Source organism: Hirundo rustica, chromosome 24 (assembly GCF_015227805.2).
Source record: "Hirundo rustica isolate bHirRus1 chromosome 24, bHirRus1.pri.v3, whole genome shotgun sequence".
NCBI lineage: Eukaryota > Metazoa > Chordata > Aves > Passeriformes > Hirundinidae > Hirundo > Hirundo rustica.
The window spans coordinates 1,070,521-1,092,029 of record NC_053473.1 but is presented as its reverse complement, the minus strand read 5'-3'; the positions used below and the strand labels follow the sequence as shown (position 1 = coordinate 1,092,029).

The 21,509-nt window shown below is 61.5% G+C and overlaps 1 protein-coding gene across 3 annotated transcripts in view; it reads left to right on the top strand.

Moving 5' to 3' along the window:
- The window catches only part of NAV1 (neuron navigator 1), a 75,100-nt gene extending 54,994 nt beyond the window's left edge, over positions 1-20,106 (top strand). For 2 of the 3 annotated variants that reach the window (XM_058423453.1, XM_040085451.2), the window contains 26 exons: positions 4,521-4,659; positions 4,867-5,164; positions 5,519-6,212; positions 6,315-6,767; positions 6,971-7,012; positions 7,169-7,317; positions 7,917-8,087; positions 8,627-8,679; positions 8,846-8,869; positions 8,959-9,036; positions 9,232-9,315; positions 9,443-9,554; positions 10,148-10,269; positions 12,068-12,264; positions 12,351-12,513; positions 12,651-12,825; positions 13,036-13,133; positions 13,259-13,354; positions 13,493-13,652; positions 13,732-13,967; positions 14,052-14,206; positions 14,396-14,467; positions 14,772-14,968; positions 15,456-15,574; positions 15,810-16,007; positions 16,527-20,106. In XM_058423453.1, coding sequence (XP_058279436.1) covers positions 4,521-4,659; positions 4,867-5,164; positions 5,519-6,212; positions 6,315-6,767; positions 6,971-7,012; positions 7,169-7,317; positions 7,917-8,087; positions 8,627-8,679; positions 8,846-8,869; positions 8,959-9,036; positions 9,232-9,315; positions 9,443-9,554; positions 10,148-10,269; positions 12,068-12,264; positions 12,351-12,513; positions 12,651-12,825; positions 13,036-13,133; positions 13,259-13,354; positions 13,493-13,652; positions 13,732-13,967; positions 14,052-14,206; positions 14,396-14,467; positions 14,772-14,968; positions 15,456-15,574; positions 15,810-16,007; positions 16,527-16,622 — 4,381 coding nt within the window. In that variant the 3' untranslated portion in view covers positions 16,623-20,106. The remainder of the gene's footprint in view (positions 1-4,520; positions 4,660-4,866; positions 5,165-5,518; positions 6,213-6,314; positions 6,768-6,970; positions 7,013-7,168; positions 7,318-7,916; positions 8,088-8,626; positions 8,680-8,845; positions 8,870-8,958; positions 9,037-9,231; positions 9,316-9,442; positions 9,555-10,147; positions 10,270-12,067; positions 12,265-12,350; positions 12,514-12,650; positions 12,826-13,035; positions 13,134-13,258; positions 13,355-13,492; positions 13,653-13,731; positions 13,968-14,051; positions 14,207-14,395; positions 14,468-14,771; positions 14,969-15,455; positions 15,575-15,809; positions 16,008-16,526) is intronic. The other variant, XM_058423454.1, reaches the window with a different exon arrangement.
- Positions 20,107-21,509: the final 1,403 nt, after the last annotated feature.

Genomic DNA, 21,509 nt, shown 5'->3' with positions numbered 1-21,509 from the left:
CAGGGAGTGCTGTTAGTCTCTGGTTCCTGATGTGGATGTGAGGGGGATGCAGAGCCCCGCCCTGTCCACATCCATGGGGAGCTCCCAACCCCCTCAGTGGGATTTATGAAGCTAATTGTTTTTTCTGCCCCATTAAGTGGAGGAGAGGGGGAGGGTGTGAAGAGCCCTGGCTGTGCCTGTGCTTTCCTCACTGCTCCTACCTCAAATCACAGCGTGAGGCTTGGGGCTGGGAGCATCAGTGCCACAGAGCCCCCTCAATGCCAGTGATCTGCAGATGTGGGGTGTGGGACCCCCTCAGTGCATGCCCTGCATCTCCTCCCCTGCCACAGGAGAAAGGGGCCAGGACAGACCAGGACTTGTCTTCCTTCAAGGGTGGGCTTCAGGCTGGCAGGGACGTGAATGTTGGGACCCCTGGCTGGTGCCAGTGGGTCTGGGTGCTACATGGGCGAGTGTCTGTGCTGGTGTGAGACAGGTGAAGCAAGGAGAGTTCAAAACCGTCCAGCTCCAGCAGCATTTCTCCTCTGCTGAGAAATGTGCTGGGGGTACTCCTCTGTGCTGGGCTCAGTGCGTGTGCTTGGTGCCCAGGGGTCTGTTGTGACCAGCAGTGATTCTCTGCCATCATCTCACACCAGACCCGTGGCTCTGGCAGGGTCAAAGCTGCCTTTCTCAGGGGCTTGCAGTGCTGGGCTGTGCCAGGCTGGCTCCCCTACCACCCAGGATACCCAGATTTGAGCCCAGCAGAAGCTGCTCTTAGCATTGCCTGAGCCGCCCGTGGCGGGGCTGAGGCAGCCAGCCAGGAGAAGAGGAGGGAAGGGACAGCAGCGGGCATCGTGCCAGGCCGGAGGGACCGGAGGGATGCAGTGCTGGACGGGCTGTGCCGCCACACCCGTTGGTGCACGAGGCCGTGGGGCCATCACCACACCACAGGGCTGGCAGCACCACCAGCCCCTGGCCATGAGCTCCTGCCAGGGCTTGGTGGGTGTGGGCATGAGCTGATCAGTGGGGACAGGGATGGTCAGGTACCCCTGTCCTGCCATGCCGTGCCATACTGTGCCATGCTGGGGCAAGCCCTGTGTGGTGGGGCAGTGGGGAAGGAGCCAAGAGGCGTTGCCGCTGCTTCAAGGAAGGAATTACTTATTTCCCAGCCTGCAGGGATGGGTTCTATCTTGCCAAGGCTGCAGTTAACTCTCTGCCCTCTGTGGCCGGGCTGATGAAGTTGTCCCTGGTGTGTGAGGACCGTACCCTGCAGCATGGCTCTTGCTGAGATGCGAGAGAGAAAGAAAAAAGGGACAAAAGTAGGGGTTTTGGTCAATGAAAGGCAGAGCAGGGCAGGCATGGGTGTCCTTTCCGGGGACGAGCGCCGGGGTTGCAGGGACCAGCTGTCCCGGCACCACACAGTGGGACACACGTCGGGGAGGTGGTTTCTCTGGGGAGGGAGAACAGGGCAGTTTGGGGGGCCCTGGTTCCAGGCCCTGTACTGAGGAGCAGCCTCTGGTATCACATTGTGGGCTGGCCTGGGAGGTCACTGGTGCTGCGTTTGGGAATGCGAATAGTGGTTTGAGAGCTCTGCGGGCATCTGGGCGACGCTAGGGGACACCAGGGACAGGGGTCGGGGCCGTGGGCCGGGACGCAGAATGCGGAGACACGGCCGTGGGGCTGGGGCGGGCGGGGCCTGGGAGCCGGGACCCGGGCCCGTGCCGGCGGGGACGGGGAGGGGCCGAAGGACGGCGGAGGGGGTCCGGTGCCGCTGTCGCTTTAAGGCGCGGGCAGCGGGGCGGTCCCGCCGCCCCCCGCCCCTCTCGCCCGCCCGGCGGGGCCGCGCCGCGTCGCGGGCAGCACGATGCTGCGGGCGGGGAGGCCGCGCCGCGCCCCGCGCCTGGCCAGCAGGTACGGCACGGCCGGGGAACGGGCACCGCGCCGGCACCGGGCGGGGCCGCGGCCGGAGCTCGGGCCCGGCAGACAAAGCCCCGCGCCCCGGGGCCGCTCCGCGGGCGGTGCTTTGTCTCGGCCGCGCTGCCGGGGGGGGGGGGGGAGGAAAGGGGGGGTTCGGGGCAGCGCGGCCGCGCCCGGCACCCCGGCATCGCGACATCGGGGCGGCTCCCACGGGCCTTCCCATCCTCCGCCCCGGCCCCCGCCCCGCACCTGCAATACGGCCGGGCCGACCCTCCGCGGGGCTCCCGGGGCTCCGGTGTCCCCGGAGGTCGGGACTGACCCCGGGGCTGCCGAGCGCGGGGCTCCGAGTCGGGGCGCGGCCGGAGCGGAGCGGAGCATCCCCGCGCACCGCGCCGCGGTCCGGATCCATCCCCCGCTCCCTACCGCTGCAGCCGCCTCCCCGCGCCGGGGCTGGGGCCAGGGTGCTCATCCCCGAGGCCGTGCCGGACCGTCCCGTCCTCAGCGGGTCCCGTCCGCCCGCCGGCGCCGCGGAGCGCAGCAGGACGGACGCGCTGCCCTTGAGCATCCCCGGCTGCTGCCGCGGGGCTGCTTGCGGGTGGGTTCGGTGCGGGATCGTCTGCAGGAGCTGGGAATGGCTCTGGGTAAGATGGAGGGGATGGAGCACAAAGCAGGGGTCAGTTTGACACTGACATGGCTGCCCCCCGATTGTGGGTTCAGGGGGGCACTCGAGGTGCTCGGCCGTGCTCTGGGACGTTGTGCTTGCTGGAGGGCCACTGGTGCTGTGGTTGAGGCTTTCCTTGCTGTGCTGCCTATGGCATACACGTACCAGTTTGGTGCACTGGCTGTGTGCCCTATAAGAGAGTTAGAGACACCCTCCCAGTGTTCAGCTGGCTCCCCAGCCTCACCCCATGGTTTTAGTGATTTTGGGATGTGACCTTCCGTGTTGTCTTTTCTTGGCACAGAGCTGTTGAGGAGGATTTGGAGTCACCTCCTGCCTTGGCTTAACCCCTGACTCAGTGCCCCTTTCTCAGTGACTCTTTGGATACTTGGGGCAGTGGGGGTGTTGCATGCATGGCTGGGAGAGTGTTTGGGGTGTCCCTGCCTGGCCCCAAAAGCCACACAGACATCCAGCACCACATGTGGCCCCAGCTGTGTTACCATAGGACATAGTCCTACAAAGCCTGGCCTCACTCCTGGCACTGCCCTCTGCCAGGTGATGCCAGGCTGGGAGAGGAGCTTTGCTGCAAGCTCCGGGGTGGGGATTTTCATCCCAGTGGGAACTCACCCTAGGCATAGGGCTGGTGGTGAGACATTCCTTGGAGCTGAGGAGCTCAGCAGCACATCCTGAGTGCATGATCCTATTGAAACCCCTTCCCGGGCAGCAGCACCTGCTGGCTCTGTCCCAGAAGCTGCTGTGGGGGCACAGGGGGCTGGGCTGTGTCCATCCTGGCTCTGGCCAGTCTCTGATGAACTTCTCCCCGATGGAAAGAGCAGGACACGCAGTGCAGGTCTTACGGTGCTGGAGCTGCCTTTGTTGCTCTTTCTTGAGCTCTGGGCATCGGATGGGGATGGTGGTGACTGTTGCTTTTGCTCTGCCACTGCTCTTGGGGCTCTGGTGTTTGCTGGGCTTCACTTGCACCTCTGTGGCCCTGATGTAGAGAAACAGGCATCTCTTGCAGGGACTGGGGCTGGCTGCAGCTCCCAGCTCTGCGCCCCATTCCTACACCTTGTCACAGAATCATGGTGTGGGTTGGAGGGGACCTCAAAATTCATCTTGTGCCACTCCTTGCTAGACAGGGTTGCTCCAATCTCCATCCAACCTTACCTTGAACATTTCAGTGACAGGGCAGCCCGTTCCAGTGTTGTCTCCCCCAGCCTCTCCCAGGAACTTGGAGGCTGCGAGGCCACACTGACCTACTCAGCTGCTGACCTGAAAGGTGCCGTGCTCATCCTTCTGGAAGGTGCTCCATGCCTGTCAGTGCCAGATCACCGTGGGCACAGCCCCGTGCTGTGGAACCAGCTGTGCCCTTGGGGCACCCAGGCAGCTGCTGCCCCGGTGTGGTGCTGACTGATGGCCCTGCAGATGGGCTTCTGCACAGTTGGCTGAGCCCTGGCACGGAGCAGCCACCTCAGCACAGCAGCAGATCCCAGACTTGCTGCCGCTGGGGGCTGGAGAGGGGCAGTAGGGTGCAGTGGGTGGGGACCACCCCAGGAAGGGTGGAATGTTGTGGGGTGTTTGGTTGGTTTATTCCAGCAGTCCTGCCCTTTCTGACAATCCCGACCTGCCTCCAGGGTCAGAGCAGGTTGCTGGGGGCTTGTTGCCAGCTGTGGCGCTGCCAGCCCTGTGGTGTGGGTGCTGGCTTCCCTGAGCTGTGGGCATCCCTCCATCCCCACCAAAGCTCCACAGAGCCTTAAATGGGGAGAAGCAGGGTCACTGACGCTCATGTGCCAGAGGAACACGAGCCCAGGCTGGGCTGAAGCCAGCCCTGGGCCCTGCATGTCGTATCCCTGCCATGGGCACTACCAGGAGCTGGTTTTTGCCCTGGCATCCCCTGGAACAGGGAGATCCCGTGGGTGGTGGGACCCATTGGGCTGAGCAGGGGTCTGATGCTGTGTCTCCCTCGCAGCTGGGATGAGAGCAGCTCCATCAGCAGTGGCCTCAGCGATGCCTCTGACAACCTCAGCTCGGAGGAGTTCAATGCCAGCTCCTCGCTCAACTCCCTGCCCTCCACCCCCACCGCCTCGCGCAGGAACTCGGCCATAGCGGTAGGTGCCAGTGGCACCCGGACCCTTTCCAGCACCTCTCCCAGCTTTCCTGCCACCACCCCAGTGGCAAAGAGGGTGTGGAGGGTGCCAGTGTGAGGAAACAAGGATGGCACAGTGTGTCTGCTGCGTCCTTCTCCCAGCTGATGTTCTCTGGGGATGGGTTTGGGGTGGGTGCCCGGAGTGCCCCTGACTCTGCTCTGCCCCCAGCTGCGCACGGACTCAGAGAAGCGCTCACTGGCGGAGAGCGGACTGACCTGGTACGGGGAGGGAGACGAGAAGGCATCCAAGAAGCTCGACTACGATAGCAGCAGCCTCAAGATGGAGCATGGCTCCTCCAAGTGGCGGCGGGAGCCCTCGGAGGGTGGCGAGGAGGGGCCCAAGGGTGGTGAGCTTAAGAAGCCTGTCAGCCTGGGCACCCCGGGCTCCCTCAAGAAGGGCAAGACTCCTCCAGTGGCTGTGACCTCCCCAATCACCCACACAGCCCAGAGCGCCCTCAAAGTGGCAGGTAAAAAACAGTTTGGGGAGGGTCCAGCTCCTTTGATGGGGAGAAGGTTGGGTGGTGTCTTTGTGTGCCTTCCCCAAGCGTGTGGGCCATGGGATGGCCTGTGGCTGTGCTCAGACACGGGAGCTGGGTGTGGGCTGGAAGGGGAGGCAGGGCTGTGTTGTGGGCTGCAGGCAGCCTGCCCCATGGTCTCACGTCCACACACCAGGCTGAGGGGTCCAAGTGCACCAAGGGTCTGGCATGTCCTTTCTCCGTCACATCCCTGCATCTCTGGTGCCTGTGTCCTGTCTGGGCTTGTTCACTTCCAAATGTCCCCGAAGCCTCCAGAGACACTAACCTGTCCTTTCTTGCCACCAGGCAAGCCAGAGACCAAAGCCACTGACAAGAGCAAACTGTCGGTGAAGAACACAGGCCTGCAGCGCTCCTCCTCCGATGCCGGCCGTGACCGCACCACGGACGCCAAGAAGCCGCCGTCAGGGCTTGCTCGCCCCTCATCCTCCAGCTCCTTTGGCTACAAGAAACCAGCTCCTGCCACCGGCACAGCCACTGTCATGCAGGCTGGGGGCTCGGCCACGCTTGGCAAGATCCAGAAGAGCTCTGGCATCCCTGTTAAGCCAGTCAGTGGAAGGAAAACAAGCCTCGATGTCTCCAATGCCCCCGAGCCTGGGTTCTTGGCACCAGGGGCTCGCTCCAACATCCAGTACCGCAGCCTGCCCCGGCCGGCCAAGTCCAGCTCCATGAGTGTGACCGGGGGCCGCAGCGCAGCCCGGCCGGTCAGCAGCAGCATTGACCCCAGCCTGCTGAGCACCAAGCAGGGTGGCATCTCAGTGTCACGGCTCAAGGAGCCATCCAAGGTTGGCACCGGCCGTGGCACGCCGGCCCCTGTGAACCAGACAGACCGCGAGAAGGAGAAGGCCAAGGCCAAGGCAGTGGCACTTGACTCTGAGTGCAGCACCCTGAAGAGTGCCAGCTCACCTGAGAGCACCCCAAAAGCCCAGGCCAACCTCCCGCCAGCCACCAAGGTGGCCGAGCTGCCCCCTACACCTCTCAGGTATGGTCCTTCCACCTCTGAGGGCAGAAGGTGCCTGGCACAGCTGTGCCCAGCACCAGTACCTGAGTCTCATCTATTTCCTTACCCACTTGCCCCCTCCAGAGCTGCCAAGACCTATGTGAAGCCTCCCTCGCTGGCCAACTTGGACAAGGTTAACTCCAATAGTCTGGACTTGCCCTCCTCCAGCGAACTGCACACCCCACATGCTGCCAAGCTCCAGGAGCTGCACCCGGCCGGCGCACACCTAACACCCTGCTTCAGCCCCAGCCCTGCCCCCATCCTCAACATCAACTCAGCGAGCTTCTCCCAGGGCCTGGAGCTCATGGGTGGCTTCAGTGTCCCCAAGGAGGGCAGGATGTACCCCAAGCTCTCTGGCCTTCACCGCAGCATGGAATCCCTGCAGATGCCGATGAGCCTGCCCAGTGCCTTTTCAGGGGGCAGCACCACCACCCCCACCCCTGCTGCTGCACCCCCTGCCAGCACAGAGGAGGAAGAGGAAGAAGAGGCAGGAGAGCTGGGTTGGAGTGGGAGCCCCCGGCTCACACATCTGGACAGGTATGGCTGGAAGGAGGTTGTTAGGCTACTGCGGCACCTTCATGGGCTCACATCGCTCCCCGCTGTTCCTCCATGTCCTTTGCCTGCTTCAGAGTCTCTTCCTGCTACATTTTTAGGGAAAAGTTCACTGGTTTGCAGCTAAATCCCCGTGGTTCCTTCCCTAGTCTGTGCAGGAATGTCACTGATCTTTCCTTCCCTTCCAGTGCCAACCGTGACAGGAACACGCTGCCCAAGAAGGGGTTGAGGTAAAAGAACCCAAATCACTTTTGGATGTTGCTGGGGCGGGAAGGGGGGGACTTTGCAGGGCAGTGCCCCTGAGCAAGGGAAGCCGGGCTGCAGTGGGGTGGGCAGGAGCTGCACGATGCTGGTCGATTTTACTGTGCCTCTCTGCGGCTCCCCAGGTACCAGCTCCACTCCCAGGAGGAGGCCAAGGAGCGGCGCCACTCGCACGCAGTCAGCGGGCTCCCGGAGTCGGACGAGCAGCAGGAGCTGCCCTCGCCCCCCGCCCTCCCCATGGCGCTGGTCGGGAAGGGTCCGCTCACCAGCATTGGTCAGTGCCCTCCGCTGCCGGCCCTTCCCTCCTGCTCCCCGTGCTCCCCATGTGATGTGCTGGTGCTCCCCTGGGCTCTGCTTGTCTCCTTGACACCACCAGCACCCGGTGCTTCGGGTGCTGGATTTGGGCCAGGGGTGTCCATCACCTCTGCTTCAGGGCATCTCATCCATCTTTGGACCTCAGGCCATAACTGCTCCTCTGGGGGTGCCTGGCAGGGCAAAGGGGTAAACCCTGCCCTGATCTGACCAGGACATGCATGTTCCTGGAGGGTTTGGAGGGTCCAGGCAGACAGGTTGGGGCAGCAGGCTCCACTCCTGCACCTGCAGGTGTTGGGCCATGGTGTAGTGGTACCCACTTGGCCCTGGAGCAATGGATTTGTTTTTCAGCCCTGTGATTACCTTGGTGCTGGTGTCCAGGTCTTCCCAGCATCAACCTGCCTTTTAGCTTTCCCTGGCCCCTCCCTGCTTTGGGACCACAATCCTGCTTCCTCGCTGCATCACAGCTCTCGTGGATGGCTCCCAGTCCTGCTTCCCCATCCTGATGCCAGGTCCCCAGTGTGAGTCTGACCCTGCCTCCTCCCCGCTTTCTCCTTGCAGTGAGCCCCACTGCCACCTCAGCCCCGCGGATCACCCGCTCCAACAGCATCCCCACCCACGACTCCACCTTCGAGCTGTACAGCACCTCCCAGATGGGCAGCACCCTCTCCCTGGCCGACAAGCCCAAGGGCATGATCCGCTCGGGCTCTTTCCGGGACCCTGTGGATGATGGTGAGAGTGTGCTGCGCTCCTGCCCTGGCAGAGGAGGCTGCAGAGGGTTGGTGGGGCTCCCTGCACCCTTGTCCCTTCCTTCTGGTGCTGCCATGCCATTGTTGGATGGGTTGGTGTGTCCCGTTTTTGTCACCAGAGCAGGGACAGCAACGCTGAGGAGCCTGTTGGACTCCGTGCTGGCATCAGCCCTGGGTCTGCCCTGACCCCCGTGGGTACTCAGTGTCCTTGGGTTGCCCCCCGTCTGTGTGACACTGGGGAGGAGGGGATCCAACCACACAGGGAGGGCAGCAGAGCCCCCAGGTTCCCCAGAGAGGAGCATGCAGGTGGAGGGTGTTCCCTGCTGTGTGCCCAGGGAGGCCACCAGGCAGGCACTGAGAAATGGGCAGTGCTGAGCAGCTGCCATCCCACCCTGTCCCTCCCCAAGGCCGCCTCAGAGCCCTCCATCCCTGAGAGCCCAGTTGCCAGCTGTGCCCTGACCTGTAGCCCCTGGGTGCTGCTCTCCAGGGCACCCTGACACCTTGGGTTTTCCTGTGTTGCAGTTCATGGATCGGTGCTGTCCCTGGCCTCCAGCGCGTCCTCCACCTACTCCTCCGTAAGAGCTGCTTCCATGCTGCGCTTCTTTGCATGGCTGGGGGGTCTGGGTGGGGCTGGGGGGGCTCTGTGCATGCCTCTGCCTGGCGCTGAGCCTGTCTGTACCTTGCTGCCCCCCTGACTGCCTGCCTCTGTCTGTCTGTCCCTCTCTGCTCTCACGCTGCCAGGCTGAGGAGAAGATGCAGTCTGAGGTGAGCCCACACCCTCTGCTCACGCCTGCCCCTGCCCCCAGTGAGGGTGAGTGCCCGGCCCCTCTCATCTCTCCGCTCTCTCCCCGTAGCAAATCCGCAAGCTGCGCCGCGAGCTGGAGTCCTCACAGGAGAAGGTGGCCACGCTGACGTCCCAGCTGTCTGCTAACGTGAGTCCCCATGGGAGCCCCTGTGGGGCACCCTGCTCCATCTGTGCAGGGCACAGGGCTGGTGCTGGATGTGCCCACGGAAGCCCCGATTTCTTCTTCAGCCTTTTGCATCCCGCACCTGGCCGTGGGTGCTCACCTGTCCGTGGGTTTTCACCCAAATGTAGGGGCTCACCCGTTTCTCTCCACTTCTCCCAGGCCAACCTGGTGGCGGCCTTTGAGCAGAGCCTGGTGAGCATGACGTCCCGCCTGCGGCACCTGGCTGAGACCGCCGAGGAGAAGGTGAGTGTACCGCGGTGCTCAGTGGGGCTGGGGGGTGCTGGACTGGGCTGGTTGCCCCAAGGGTGCTCTTGGGGTGGCCTCTCCACCATCGGGATGCACTCCATGGCTCCCAACTCTGCTGCCCCAGGACACAGAGCTGCTGGACCTGCGAGAGACCATTGACTTCCTGAAGAAGAAGAACTCAGAGGCCCAGGCTGTGATCCAGGGTGCTCTAAACGGCACTGATGTCACCCCCAAAGGTAAGGCATGACTCTGCAGCCCTTCCTGAGCTGGGATGCTCCTGGTGGGACTGGCACAGGGCCCCAGGACACACCCTCTCATTGGGGAAGTTCCTCTGGAGGCAGGGTGCCCAGGGCAGCAGTTTTTCCCCACCTGGGATCTTTGAGCATCTGAAACCAGGGATGGACAGCCAGAGCTGTCACCATGGGAAGTCACAGTGCTGGCATGTAGAAGAATGGTATTTTGTCAGTTTTGGGAGACCTCCTTGCCAGGCTCTTTGCCAACAGCCAGTTTTGCCTGCTGATCTTGACTTTGTTCCCATAAGTGCTGTTTATAGCCCCAAAACCCCAGTGTGAGGGCAAAGGGCTGTCAGGGAGGTGGCCTGGGACAGCAACAGGGTGATATGTGCCCTGGGCATCTCTCTGGCAGTGCCCATGTGGTGTCTGAGCCCTGAGTCATTGTTACAAGGTGGCTCCAAGAGCTCAGGAGGTGTTGGGTAGGACGAGGGATTGGGTGTAGGGAGGGGGGACCATAGGGTGGTCTGGTGTTGGGATGGTTGCAGGTGACTGATCCCTCCTTTCCCAATCTCTCTTGCTTTTCTGGCAAACCCCAGAGCTGCGCATCAAGCGGCAGAACTCCTCCGACAGCATCTCCAGCCTCAACAGCATCACCAGCCACTCCAGCATCGGCAGCAGCAAGGATGCTGACGCCAAGAAGAAGAAGAAGAAGAGCTGGGTGGGTTGGATGGGGCACTGGCAGGAGAAGTGGGGCTTGGGGAGCCACTGGCAGGGTCTGCTCGGGGTCAGCCCCACAAACCAGCTGCTGTCTGTCTGCCTTGGCCTTGTAGTGTCGGTGCCCCGTGTCCCCTGGGGACAGCATTGGTGAGGAGAGCGTAACTGCCATGGATTTGTGTCTTGAATTGTCAGCTGGGGCTTCTCCAGCCCCTTCGGGAGTTTCCCAGCCCTGGCCCCGCATGCCTGCTTCCTTGTGTATTCCCCCATGTCTCCCTCCTGCGCACGCAGGCTCTGATGATGTGGAGGGCTGACCCCTCAGCCAGGCAGCCCCTTCCCTACACCAGGCAGCTCTGAGCTGGATGTGTGATTAAGTCTTGCTTTGTTTTGTTTCTCTCCCCCTATGCTGACTTCAACCCTTTTTTTCCAGGTGTATGAGGTAAGTCCCACGCTGTCCAATCCACACGTGCTGTGCCCAGCCAGGGCCCTTGCTCCATTTCATGGGACGGTGCTCATACACTCCCCATCCCATCCATCCCACTGGCACTAACCCCACCACAGGCCATGCTAAGTCCCCAGCCAGGCTGTGCCCACCTTGCCTGCTTCCTTTGATGTTAAGGATAAATATGCACCCACAAGGAGGGGGTTGAACTGCCAGGGGCAGCCGGAAAGGCTCAGATGGGACCTGTCCCATGGATGGGAACAGTCCCATCTTGCCTAGGGAAGGCAAGCGCTCTCCTGACTTCCTGTAACTGGACCTTTTGGGATGGGGACCTCGGTACAGCCCTGCCAGTGTCACTGAGGGCACTGGGGTGCACTGCCCATCTCTGCCTCTCCAGGGCTGCCTGATGTGGTGTCAAGTGGCTCTGTCCCTGCCAGAACCCGCATAGGTCTCAGTGCTTTCCTGCTTCCACCATCAGCAGAGCTGGATAGCTGCCCTGTTTACACTGAAATGCAATGGGTTTGCTTTTGGGGACACTCTGGAGCAGTCTGCTGGTGCCTGTGGGGATTTGGACAGATCCTGCATGTTCTCCATCCCTTCTTTCTTCCGCCTTCCCTTGGAGCAGGCCCTGGCACTCCAGGGTACACATTGTGAGCCCAGGGTACCTGTCCTGCAGCTCTCCCACTGGCTGATTGGACCCAGTTTGGGTCCAGTTTGGTCCCTGTGCGGTGTCCATCCCCTCCCTGGCCCCAGCCCGCTGCTCACCCACCTGCTGCTCTGTGTGTGCTGTGTGCATGCTGCATGCTTGGATGAGACACCAGCATGCTCTGTGGAGGGCTGGCTGCCCCTCTGTGCTCCAGCAGGATCCATGGGGCAGAGGAAGGTGTGGGGTAGGACCCTGGCTCTGCAGTGGCTGGAGCAAGGGACATCTGTGTAAATAAATGCCTCTTGCTGAAATGGCTGTGGTGGGGTGAATGTGGGGATGGATTGGCCCTTCTTGATGGACCAGGGTGCTGCTGCCATGCCTGAACAGCCTGGTGTAGGTGATGGTGGGGAGCAGGGCTGGGAGACATCCTGACCAGGACATGGGTCCCACTCTTGGGGCTCTGGTGCTGTCTGGGCTAGGGTGAGTGTTGTCCTAAGGGCTGTGCACCCCATCGATTTGCTGTGCCAGCAGAGCAGGATCAGGCTGCAGCCTTTCCCAGCATGGTGGTGGTGCTGCCTCTGTGATGGGTGGTTGTACTGGTCCCAGCTGAGACTGTCTGTGCGTCCTGGACAGACAGGGCAGGACCAGGCCAGCTCTCTGCTTGCGAGGCTGCGCTTCAGACTGTCTCTAACAAGAAGTTTCCCTCTCCTGTAGCTACGCAGCTCCTTCAACAAGGCCTTCAGCATCAAGAAGGGCCCCAAATCAGCATCGTCCTACTCGGACATTGAGGAGATTGCCACGCCAGACTCGTCAGCCCCCTCCTCCCCCAAGCTACAGCATGGCTCCACAGAGACTGCCTCGCCCTCCATCAAGTCCTCCACATCCTCCTCAGTGGGCATCGACACGGCTGAGTACGTGTGGCCAGGGAGGGCCGGTGGCAGGGGCTGCAGGCTGCTGCCAGAGACACGTGCAAGATCTTATCTCTCCCTTGGCCCAGGCTCTTGCAGGCCCACAGCGAGGGCGAGCCTGAGAAGAAGGAGGTGTCAGAGCTGCGGTCGGAGCTGTGGGAGAAGGAGATGAAGCTGACGGACATCCGCCTGGAGGCCCTCAACTCAGCCCACCAGCTGGAGCAGCTGCGGGAGACCATGCACAACATGCAGGTGAGGAGCCTTGCCAGCAGCCTGTCTGCTCTCAGTACCAGGGTTCCCACAGTCCCTGCATCTCACCACTGTGCTGAACCCCAGGGTGCTGCTGGCGTACAGCTCCTTACCTTGTGCCCTACCTTGTTCTGCCCCAGCTGGAGGTGGATCTCCTGAAGGCCGAGAATGACCGTCTCAAGGTGGCCCCAGGGCCTTCAGCAGTGCCAGGTTCTGTTCCCAGCCATGTCACAAGCACATTGGCCTCCTCTTCACCACGGCGCTCCTTGGGTCTCACCCTTGGCCACGCCTTCAGCCCCAGCCTGGGGGATGCAGGTAGGGGTGATAGAGCTGCTGGCACATGGGGAAGGGCTGGGATAGGGTGGAGTGTCTGTGGTGGCATTGTTCAGCAGCACGTTGAGCGAGCAGGGGGTCTGTCGTGCTGCCGGTGCCGCCGTCAGCCACAGCAGGATTTGTCTCTGGCTGGGCATGGCCAGGCCTGGTGGCTCAGCTTTGGCCAGCACAGCCTCACTGCTCCATCCCCAGACGTGTCCCCCATGGATGCTGTCAGCGCCGGCACGCAGAAGGATGAGCTGACGCTGCGGATTGTGGTGCGCATGCCGCCCCAGCACATCATCAAGGGGGTAAGTGTGGGCTGTCTGGGGAGCCTGACCTGTCACCGTGTCATGGCCCTGACAAAGGGGCAGAGGATGCCTCCCAGGGCTGGGTGAGGTGCTGCAGCACTGCACACTTTTGCCTTGGCTCCTAGGACCTCAAGCAGCAGGAGTTTTTCTTGGGGTGGACCAAGGTGAGCGGGAAGGTGGACTGGAAGATGCTGGATGAGGCTGTCTGCCAGGTCTTCAAGGTAAGAGCGTGAAGAACACTCTTTAGAGAGCCGTCCTTTGACACTTGCTATTCCCTGGCCCAGGTCCTCCCCAGCTCTCTTGGAGCTGCTCTCTGCCAGCCCTCAGGGGCACTGACAGCCCCGTCCTTCTCCATGTAGGATTATATCACCAAGATGGATCCCGCATCCACGCTGGGGCTCAGCACCGAGTCCGTCTACGGCTACAGCATCAGCCACATCAAGCGTGTGCTGGACACGGAGCCGCCGGAGCTGCCCCTCTGCCGCCGGGGCCTGACCAGCGTCGTCGTGACGCTCAAAGGTCAGTGTGCCGTGTCCCTGCTGTCTCAGGGTGTTGCAGGGTGTGAGTGGGACCCTCAGCAGCCCTCCCCTGCCTGCAGGCTTGAAAGAGAAGTGCGTGGACAGCCTGGTGTTCGAAACGCTCATCCCCAAGCCCATGATGCAGCACTACATCAGCCTCCTGCTGAAGCACCGCCGCCTCATCCTCTCGGGGCCCAGTGGCACCGGCAAGACCTACCTGACCAACCGCCTGGCCGAGTACCTGGTGGAGCGCTCGGGTCGGGACATCACCGAGGGCATCGTCAGCACCTTCAACATGCACCAGCAGTCCTGCAAGGTGAGGGCCCGCAGCAGTGTCCCCGTGGTCACCATGGCCGTCACGCCGCGGCCCCACACGTGACACCCGGCCTGTTTGTTCCAGGATCTACAGCTGTACCTGTCCAACCTGGCCAACCAGATCGACCGGGAGACGGGCACGGCGGACGTGCCGCTGGTGATCCTCCTGGACGACCTCAGCGAGGCGGGCTCCATCAGCGAGCTCGTCAACGGTGCGCTCACCTGCAAGTACCACAAATGGTGAGAGCCCCTCTGCGCCCCTGCAGCGCAGCCCCGTGGCACACACGTGCTCCCCGCTGCTCCCACCGAGGTCGCTGCACTGTGGGGATGAGGCCGTACATGTCTGCTGTGCCCAGATCAGCTCTGCCTTGGGCGCGGGTGACTCAGAGGCTTTTTCTCATGAATCTTTTCTCTCTGTCACTCACTCAGCCCGTATATCATTGGCACTACCAACCAGCCTGTGAAGATGACCCCAAACCACGGCCTCCATCTCAGCTTCAGGTAGGAAACCCTGGGCATTCCTTGGGGATCAGCCTTGTGGGGTCGAGGGGAACAGAAGCCATCACTTGCACCTGGGCATTTCTGTGGTCACATCCTATGACTGGGAGCCCTGATTAGGACTGAGCCCCAGGACTGTCCCCTAATCCCCCAGGATTAGGACTGTCCCTGCCATCCCAGAAGGACCTGATGATCCCCAGCTTCAGGAAAATGCAGGGTGGGGATGCAAGGAGGACCCCAAGGGTGTGTTAGGGAGCTGGGCAACTTGTGTGAAGACCCAGCCCTGACCACCGAAGTCCTTCCCCAGGATGCTGACCTTCTCCAACAACGTGGAGCCGGCCAACGGCTTCCTGGTGCGCTACCTGCGGCGGAAGCTGCTGGAGTCGGACACGGACATCAACGCCAACAAGGAGGAGCTGCTGCGGGTGCTGGACTGGGTGCCCAAGCTCTGGTACCATTTGCACACCTTTCTGGAAAAACACAGCACATCTGACTTCCTCATCGGTACGGCCTTGCCTCACCTTCCTCCTCTGCCCTGGGCTGTGAGGAGCCCTGGGGGCTGGGACCAAACCCTCCCAGGGGAGCTCGGGGGGCTGACGTGTTCCCTGTGTCTTCCAGTCCCACAAAGCACAGCTGGGGGGTGATGCATACAAGTGTTGCTCTTCCCTGGGTGGTCTTTGTTCCTTTGGGAGCTGTCACTAGGGGTGTCAGCCAAGGCTGCCAGTCCTCCCAGCACCCTTCCCTGGGCATGGAAGAGCTGTGTTTTCCCAGGTGGATCCCCCATGCCTCACCAGGCTTTTGGGGGATAGATTGAACTTGGCAGCCCCCTTCCTTGCCTGGGGGATGCTGTCTGCCTGCTGTGCAGGTGGATGGTGCCTAGTGACTGTTCCCTGCCAGCCAGGTATGCCCTCCTCAGTGCTGTGAGCCTTGGGCCCAGTGACTGGAAGAGGGAGACCCAGCTCCCATTTCCACTGTCTGCCTTCCCCCACAGGTCCCTGCTTCTTTCTGTCCTGCCCTATTGGAATTGAGGATTTCCGGACCTGGTTCATCGACCTGTGGAACAACTCCATCATCCCTTACCTGCAGGAGGGGGCGAAAGATGGGCTCAAGGTAGCCAGTGCTGCTGGCACATGGAAACGCAAACCAGTGCAGGGACACACTGCTGCAGCCATCGTGGGCTGGGGAGAGAGGAGGCACTGGGGTTGTGGGTGCAGGTGCCATCTCTGTCAATCCCCGTGCTCTGTGGCTGTTGTGGGACATAGCACTGTCCTGGGGGGCTCAGGGTGTCACATTGCTGCCTCTGACATGTACTGAGGAGGTGGCTGCCACTTGCTCCCTGCCACAGGTGCATGGGCAGAAGGCAGCCTGGGAGGATCCCGTGGAGTGGGTGCGGGACACCCTGCCCTGGCCGTCAGCGCAGCAGGACCAGTCCAAGCTGTACCACCTGCCCCCACCCACCGTGGGACCCCACAGCGCCGTGTCCCCCCCTGAGGAGCGCACCGTGAAGGACACCACGCCCAGCTCCCTGGACTCGGACCCGCTGGTACTATGGCCCACAGGGGAAGCTGGGAGGAGCTGGTGGCAGAGCAGGGTGGAGCTTCGCTTTCCCAGCTAATTCTCGGTGTAAAAGGCCTGATTTGGGGATGCAGAAAGAAACACTTTGTGCTGCTGGGAGGAGCAGTGGGTGCAGGTTGGGCTGCACACCAGGACACATGGTGTCACATGCCAGTGAAAGGGCATGACGTGACACTCCGCAAGGTATCGTGTCCACCTGCAAAGCCACAGACAGGCACACGTGTGTTCCTACATCTCCTGATGTGTCACCTGGAGAGGCTGCTGGCTGACCAGCTGCCACAGGTGACACCAGCTGATGCTGCTTTGGCACACTGAGTCTTGAGCATTCCACCTATGCCTGAGGCCAAATCCTGGCACAAGGCGGGGATTTTGCAGCATCTCTGGGATTTGCTTTACCCTCTAAGGAGCTTCCCCGCAGGGCTGGTGTGGGAGGGCAAGGAGGGCCAAGTGGCCTCCCCAGTCACCTGCTGGCCTCCTGTCCCCACAGATGGCCATGCTGCTCAAGCTCCAGGAAGCCGCCAACTACATCGAGTCTCCAGACCGTGAGACCATGGTGGACCCCGACCTGCAGTCGACTCTGTGAGGCCTGGAAGTGCCAGCCCAGGTGGAGGGGAGCTGCTGCTGGGCTGCTCTCCTTTTCCTTTGGCATCCAGGAGCGTGGGGCTGGCGAGCAAGCAGAAAGGAGAAGAGCAGGGCTCTGGCGTGTCCTGGTGGAGCCTGGGGAAACTCGGCTCGTCTGTGAAAGAGCACGAGTTGCCATCTCCCCTCCCAACCCTGGGGGTAGGAGAATCCTGGTTTCTCTTCTTGGTTTTTTCTGTCTCTGTTACAAACTCTTGGGCTTTGGGACCAAGGCGACTGCTGAGACTGAGCCCCCGCTCCCGGGAGCTGCAGGAAGGCCCCTGTGTGGGGCAGGGACCCCGCGGGAGCCACCTGGGCCACGGCTGGGGGCACGGGAGGAGCCAGGGCTGCAGGATGAGCACATGGGCACGAGGGGCTCCGGCTCGCCCTGCGCCTGCCGGGCAAAGCCGTGAGAGCCTCCACTGTGGAGCTCCCACCCCGTGCCAGCCAAGGGGAGCATGGCTCTTGCTGCTCTCTGTGCATTCCCTGTTCCACATGCGCAGCAGCCACTGTGACCAGGACAGCCCAAAACCCCTGCTTTATTTTATTTTGTTGCCTCCTTTTCCTTTGGCCGAGTCCAGACTTTGCTTTGGTCCCTTTTTTTTGTTCTGGTTCTTTGCTCTCCTGGCCTGGAGCCTGTGGCCTGGTGCCTACTGCTTCCCTGGCAGCAGTGTCCTTCCCCTTTGGTTTCTTTTGCAGCTGTTGGTTTCACCACTCAAACCACCTCTGTCACAAAACTGGTGCTCACTGGACGATCTCCAGTCCCTGAACTCACCTCCTGGGACCACACAGGTTGGCTGAGATGGGACTCGGAGGCCAGTGTGGAGGTGGGTGGCAGCAGGAGGCTCCCAGAGCAGCCCTTGACATGGCAACTCCCTCCTCCTCAAAGGCACAGGGCATCGGGACGGTGTCTCCCCCCAGCCTGGGGTGCCACAGGGCATCCCCTCCCTGAGGTACTGGGGCCTGGGGAGGCTGCTGCTGCTGCCCCATCCCTGGGCAGCTGGATGCCATCCCTGTCCCCTTGGTAGAGGGGGGCCCAACCAGCCTCCCATCCCCTTGGTGCTGCCAGGCCTGGGGCTGTGGGTCAATGAGCCTGGGGTTGCTCCCCATTCTGCCTGCTCCCCCTGGCCCTGTGCCTTCCTGCAGCCTGGCAGGGTCTGTGTTGGTGCTCTGGGGGCATCTGGGGCTGCCAGGTGTCCTCCTGGCCTTATCCCGCATTGTCAGAAGGCCAGACTCCGTGGAGAGGGTCAGCCCCGGTGCTGCTGTGGTGCCTTAATACCTGCCCGTGCGGGAAGGGGGCACGTGGGGCTTGGGATAATGCTGTCACAACCCGCTCCAGCTCCTGTGCCCTCTGTCCCCAAAGCCAGCTTGCCTGGGATGGAATGAAGGTGCTGGCACTGTCCAAGCTGGTACTGCTGCCTGCAGCACCCTTGCTGGCCTGTCCCCAGCCATGGCTGCTCCGTGGTCTGCACCCCTGTCCTGTGCCCACTTGTGCTCTGGGGGACCCCTCCTCCCTGCTGCCCTCCAGCTCAACCCCCACGTTCATCCGGGGCCCTGGAGAGACATAGGAGGAGAGGTGACCCCAGGGCCAGATCAACTGAGCCCACCCTGTCCCCAGACTCTGCCAGGCTGGGGACTGGGCAGCCTCAGCCCCCTGTGCTACAGCTGGTGTGGCCTTCAGGGACTCCTCACACCCCTCTGCAACGGGCACCTCCCGCAGTGCCCTCGGAGGCTGCCGCCACCTCTGCCCTCGGTGCTCTTGGCCGGTGTGTCCCGCCTCGCCGCCCCATGGTGCTCACTTCTCCCACTTCTCCGTCTGTCCGACAGCCTCCTGCTGCCGCCGGGGCCGGCCAGCCCGGCCTCTTCCCGCGGGGATCTCCGGGATCTCCTCCCCATGCTGGCTTGGGCGTTAGGGCTCTCTGTTCGCCTTCTCTTGTGTTGCTGCCGTGAGGATTTGCTGTACATAGATCCGTCGTGGAACGCCCTGTGTGGGTTGGGGGGGCCTGGCCCTGCGCCTTGTCCCTGGTTTTGGGTTTTTTTTTGTACTCTGTGATGACTGTGCTGTGCTGACTTCTTTTCTGATTGTATGAGACTCTGGCCCAGCAGCCACTCGAGATCAGCAGTGGGGACCCAGCTGCCCCCTCCAGCCCCTCGCACTCTCCTTGGGACTCTGGTGCCCAGGGTGGGAAGGGACCGATGCACCTTTGGGGGCTGCCCTGTGCCAGGGTGCCCTGAGGAGTCCCATGGGAGGAGGGGCAGCCTTGCCTGAGCTTTCTTTCCTGACACCTCCAGGGAGCCACCCAAACCTGGACCAAACTGTAGCCGTCCCCCACTGCTGAGTATCCCCTGGCCTGGCTCCTTCAGGTTTGCCCTGTCCTTCCCCAGGCTGGGGCTGCCCCTCATCCCATCACCTCAGCCCTGGCAGCTGGAGGAGCTGTGATCCAGGAGGAATCTCCAAGGGAAGGAGAAGGGCTGTGTCAGCAGGTGGGCCCTGGGATCAGCATGGTGGGGGCTTGGCTGGGGTTACCTGGCTGGAGGGGCCAGGTCCTGATGGATTCTTCCTGGCTTACACCAAGCACCTCTTGTCCCCAAGGCTGGCACATGTCTGAGAGCCAGCCCCTGGCTGTGGGCTGAGTCCCTCTGTCCCCAGGGAAGGGGTCCAAGGATTGCACTAACTCATCCTCCTGCCACCTCCAAAGGTGCCCATTACCCCCGGTGCCTGCTGTCCCCAGAGGTGCCTGGCACCCCACAAGGGTATCTGCCCCCTCCAGAGGTGCCAGTTGCCCCCAAAGGTGCACATAGTCCCTGGGAGTTTCCCTGAGGGGATGGAGGTGGGCGATGCCAGCGCCTCACCCTCCTGCCCCCTCGAGCTGCTGCTGCCTGGTGGCCTGAACCTTACAATTTTAGCTTTTTTCTATTAAACACAAACAACCTTTTTTTAATTAAATAAAAGATGAAATGGACAAATTCCTGTTCTAGATTATCTGTGTAATTGACTGGGTTTTGTGTTTCTTAACTGCATGGTATTCCTGCCGAGGGGTTTTATAGCACTTTTTAAATTTCTCTTTAAGATTTTGGTCCGGATTTCTACTGCTCTCGCCTGTCTGTTTTTGCTTTTTCCTTGCACTCTCCACGTTTGTAAACTCGCTCCATTTTATACCTGATGTTGAGACCCAGCCCCACGTTGTACATAGCTGCGGGAACAATCATAGGGAACAAACAAACACCATCTGGACTCTTTCCACGATTAGTTGTTTTTACTTCAAAGAAATTTGAAAAGGAACATAAAAGGAAGCCAGGAAAAGGCTTGAGGATATTCTGAAAAGACAGAAACAAATCCAGCCCTGCACCAAGTCAGCTCCTGCTGCCCACACTGCCCGCACCAACTGGCATGTCTCTTCTCAGTCGTCTGTCTAACACCATTGGATTCAATAAAGTGATCTCCTGTACTGTCGGCTCCTGGTCCTGTGTCTGTGGCTCTGTTCCTGGGTGGCAGAGGGCAGGGCAGTTGTACACATCATAGACTCGTGATGGTTTGGGTTGGAAGGGGCCTTAAGCCTCATCTCAGTGCAAGGAAGACCTTGCACTAGCCCAGGTTGCTCCAAGCTCCTGGTCTTCAATGTTTCCAGGGATGGGGCGGCCCCAGCTTCTCTGGGCACCCTGTGCCAGGGCCTCGCCTCCCTCGAAGCCAAGAATTCCTTCCCGATATCCCATCTTACCCTGCCCTCTGACAATTTGAAGCCGTTCCCTCTTGTCCTGTCCCTGTAGGCCCTTGTCCTAAAGTGTCTCTCCAGCTCTCCTGGAGTCCTTTTAGGAACTGGAAGGGGCTCTAAGTTCTCCCCAAGGCATTCTCTCCACGTTGAACATCCTCCATCTCTCCCAGACTCTACAGAGCAGAGGGGCTCAAGCTGTCAAAGCATCTACCCCATCCGTGGTCGTTGCCTTCCTGCAAAACCTGGGAAGGGAGCCTTAGTAAGAAACACTCCTGGGTTGAAATCTGAGCTGTTTTGCAGGATGCTGGGAGTAGTTTTAGGGATTGGAGACCTCTCTACCGAGCTCACAACTCCTGTGAAGTCTGGGGTGGGTAGAAATGCTCCTGATTTGGATCTTTGCAGTTCAGGACACGGAAAGCAGGAGTTCCCTTTCCTAGGGCAGGAGAGATAGATCCTGCCTGAGGTGAGCGGTGCGGGAGGAGCCTCGCGGTGGATGGGCATTTATTCCCAGGGCCCCTTTTCCCTCTCCAGGTCTGATCTGATCTCCCATTTGAAAGGACATGATGGTGACAGATGCCACATCAGCGCAGCGGGACAGAGGTGGGACGGCGTCCCTTGTGCAAATGCAGTCGCTGTGCCCTGCAGCAGGGCACGGCTGGAGGCTGGAGCGGGCAGGGACAGCCCGCTCTTCCCGCGGAGTCTCCGATCTGTTTTCCCCTCAGAGAGCGATGCTGGAGCGGGGACAGATGCTTCAGGAGCCGTTAATTAATGACGGCGTGGCGATGAGCTGGAAGAGGCTGCAGTGGCGGAGCCAGGGCCAGGAGAGGGCTCTTCCCATCGCCTCCCGCTCCTCCCGCACGGCGAGTTCACAGCAGTTCCTTACGCTGGGTGCGGTCGCGGACGCGGAGAGCGGGACAGGTTCTGGTGACTCCCCACGTCCCTGTGCGTGCATCCCGACCTGTGCTGACCCCAAGCCCTGTGCAGGCAGCAGAGCAGGCGGGAGAGGAGGCGGGGGAGCAGCAGAGGGGTCCCACGCATCGTGACAATGCGGGAATTGCCACGGCGCAGAGCCACAGGAATCGGTCCGAGCCATGGGGCGGGGGGGATGCAGAAGGACCACACGGGGATGATGCTGGCGT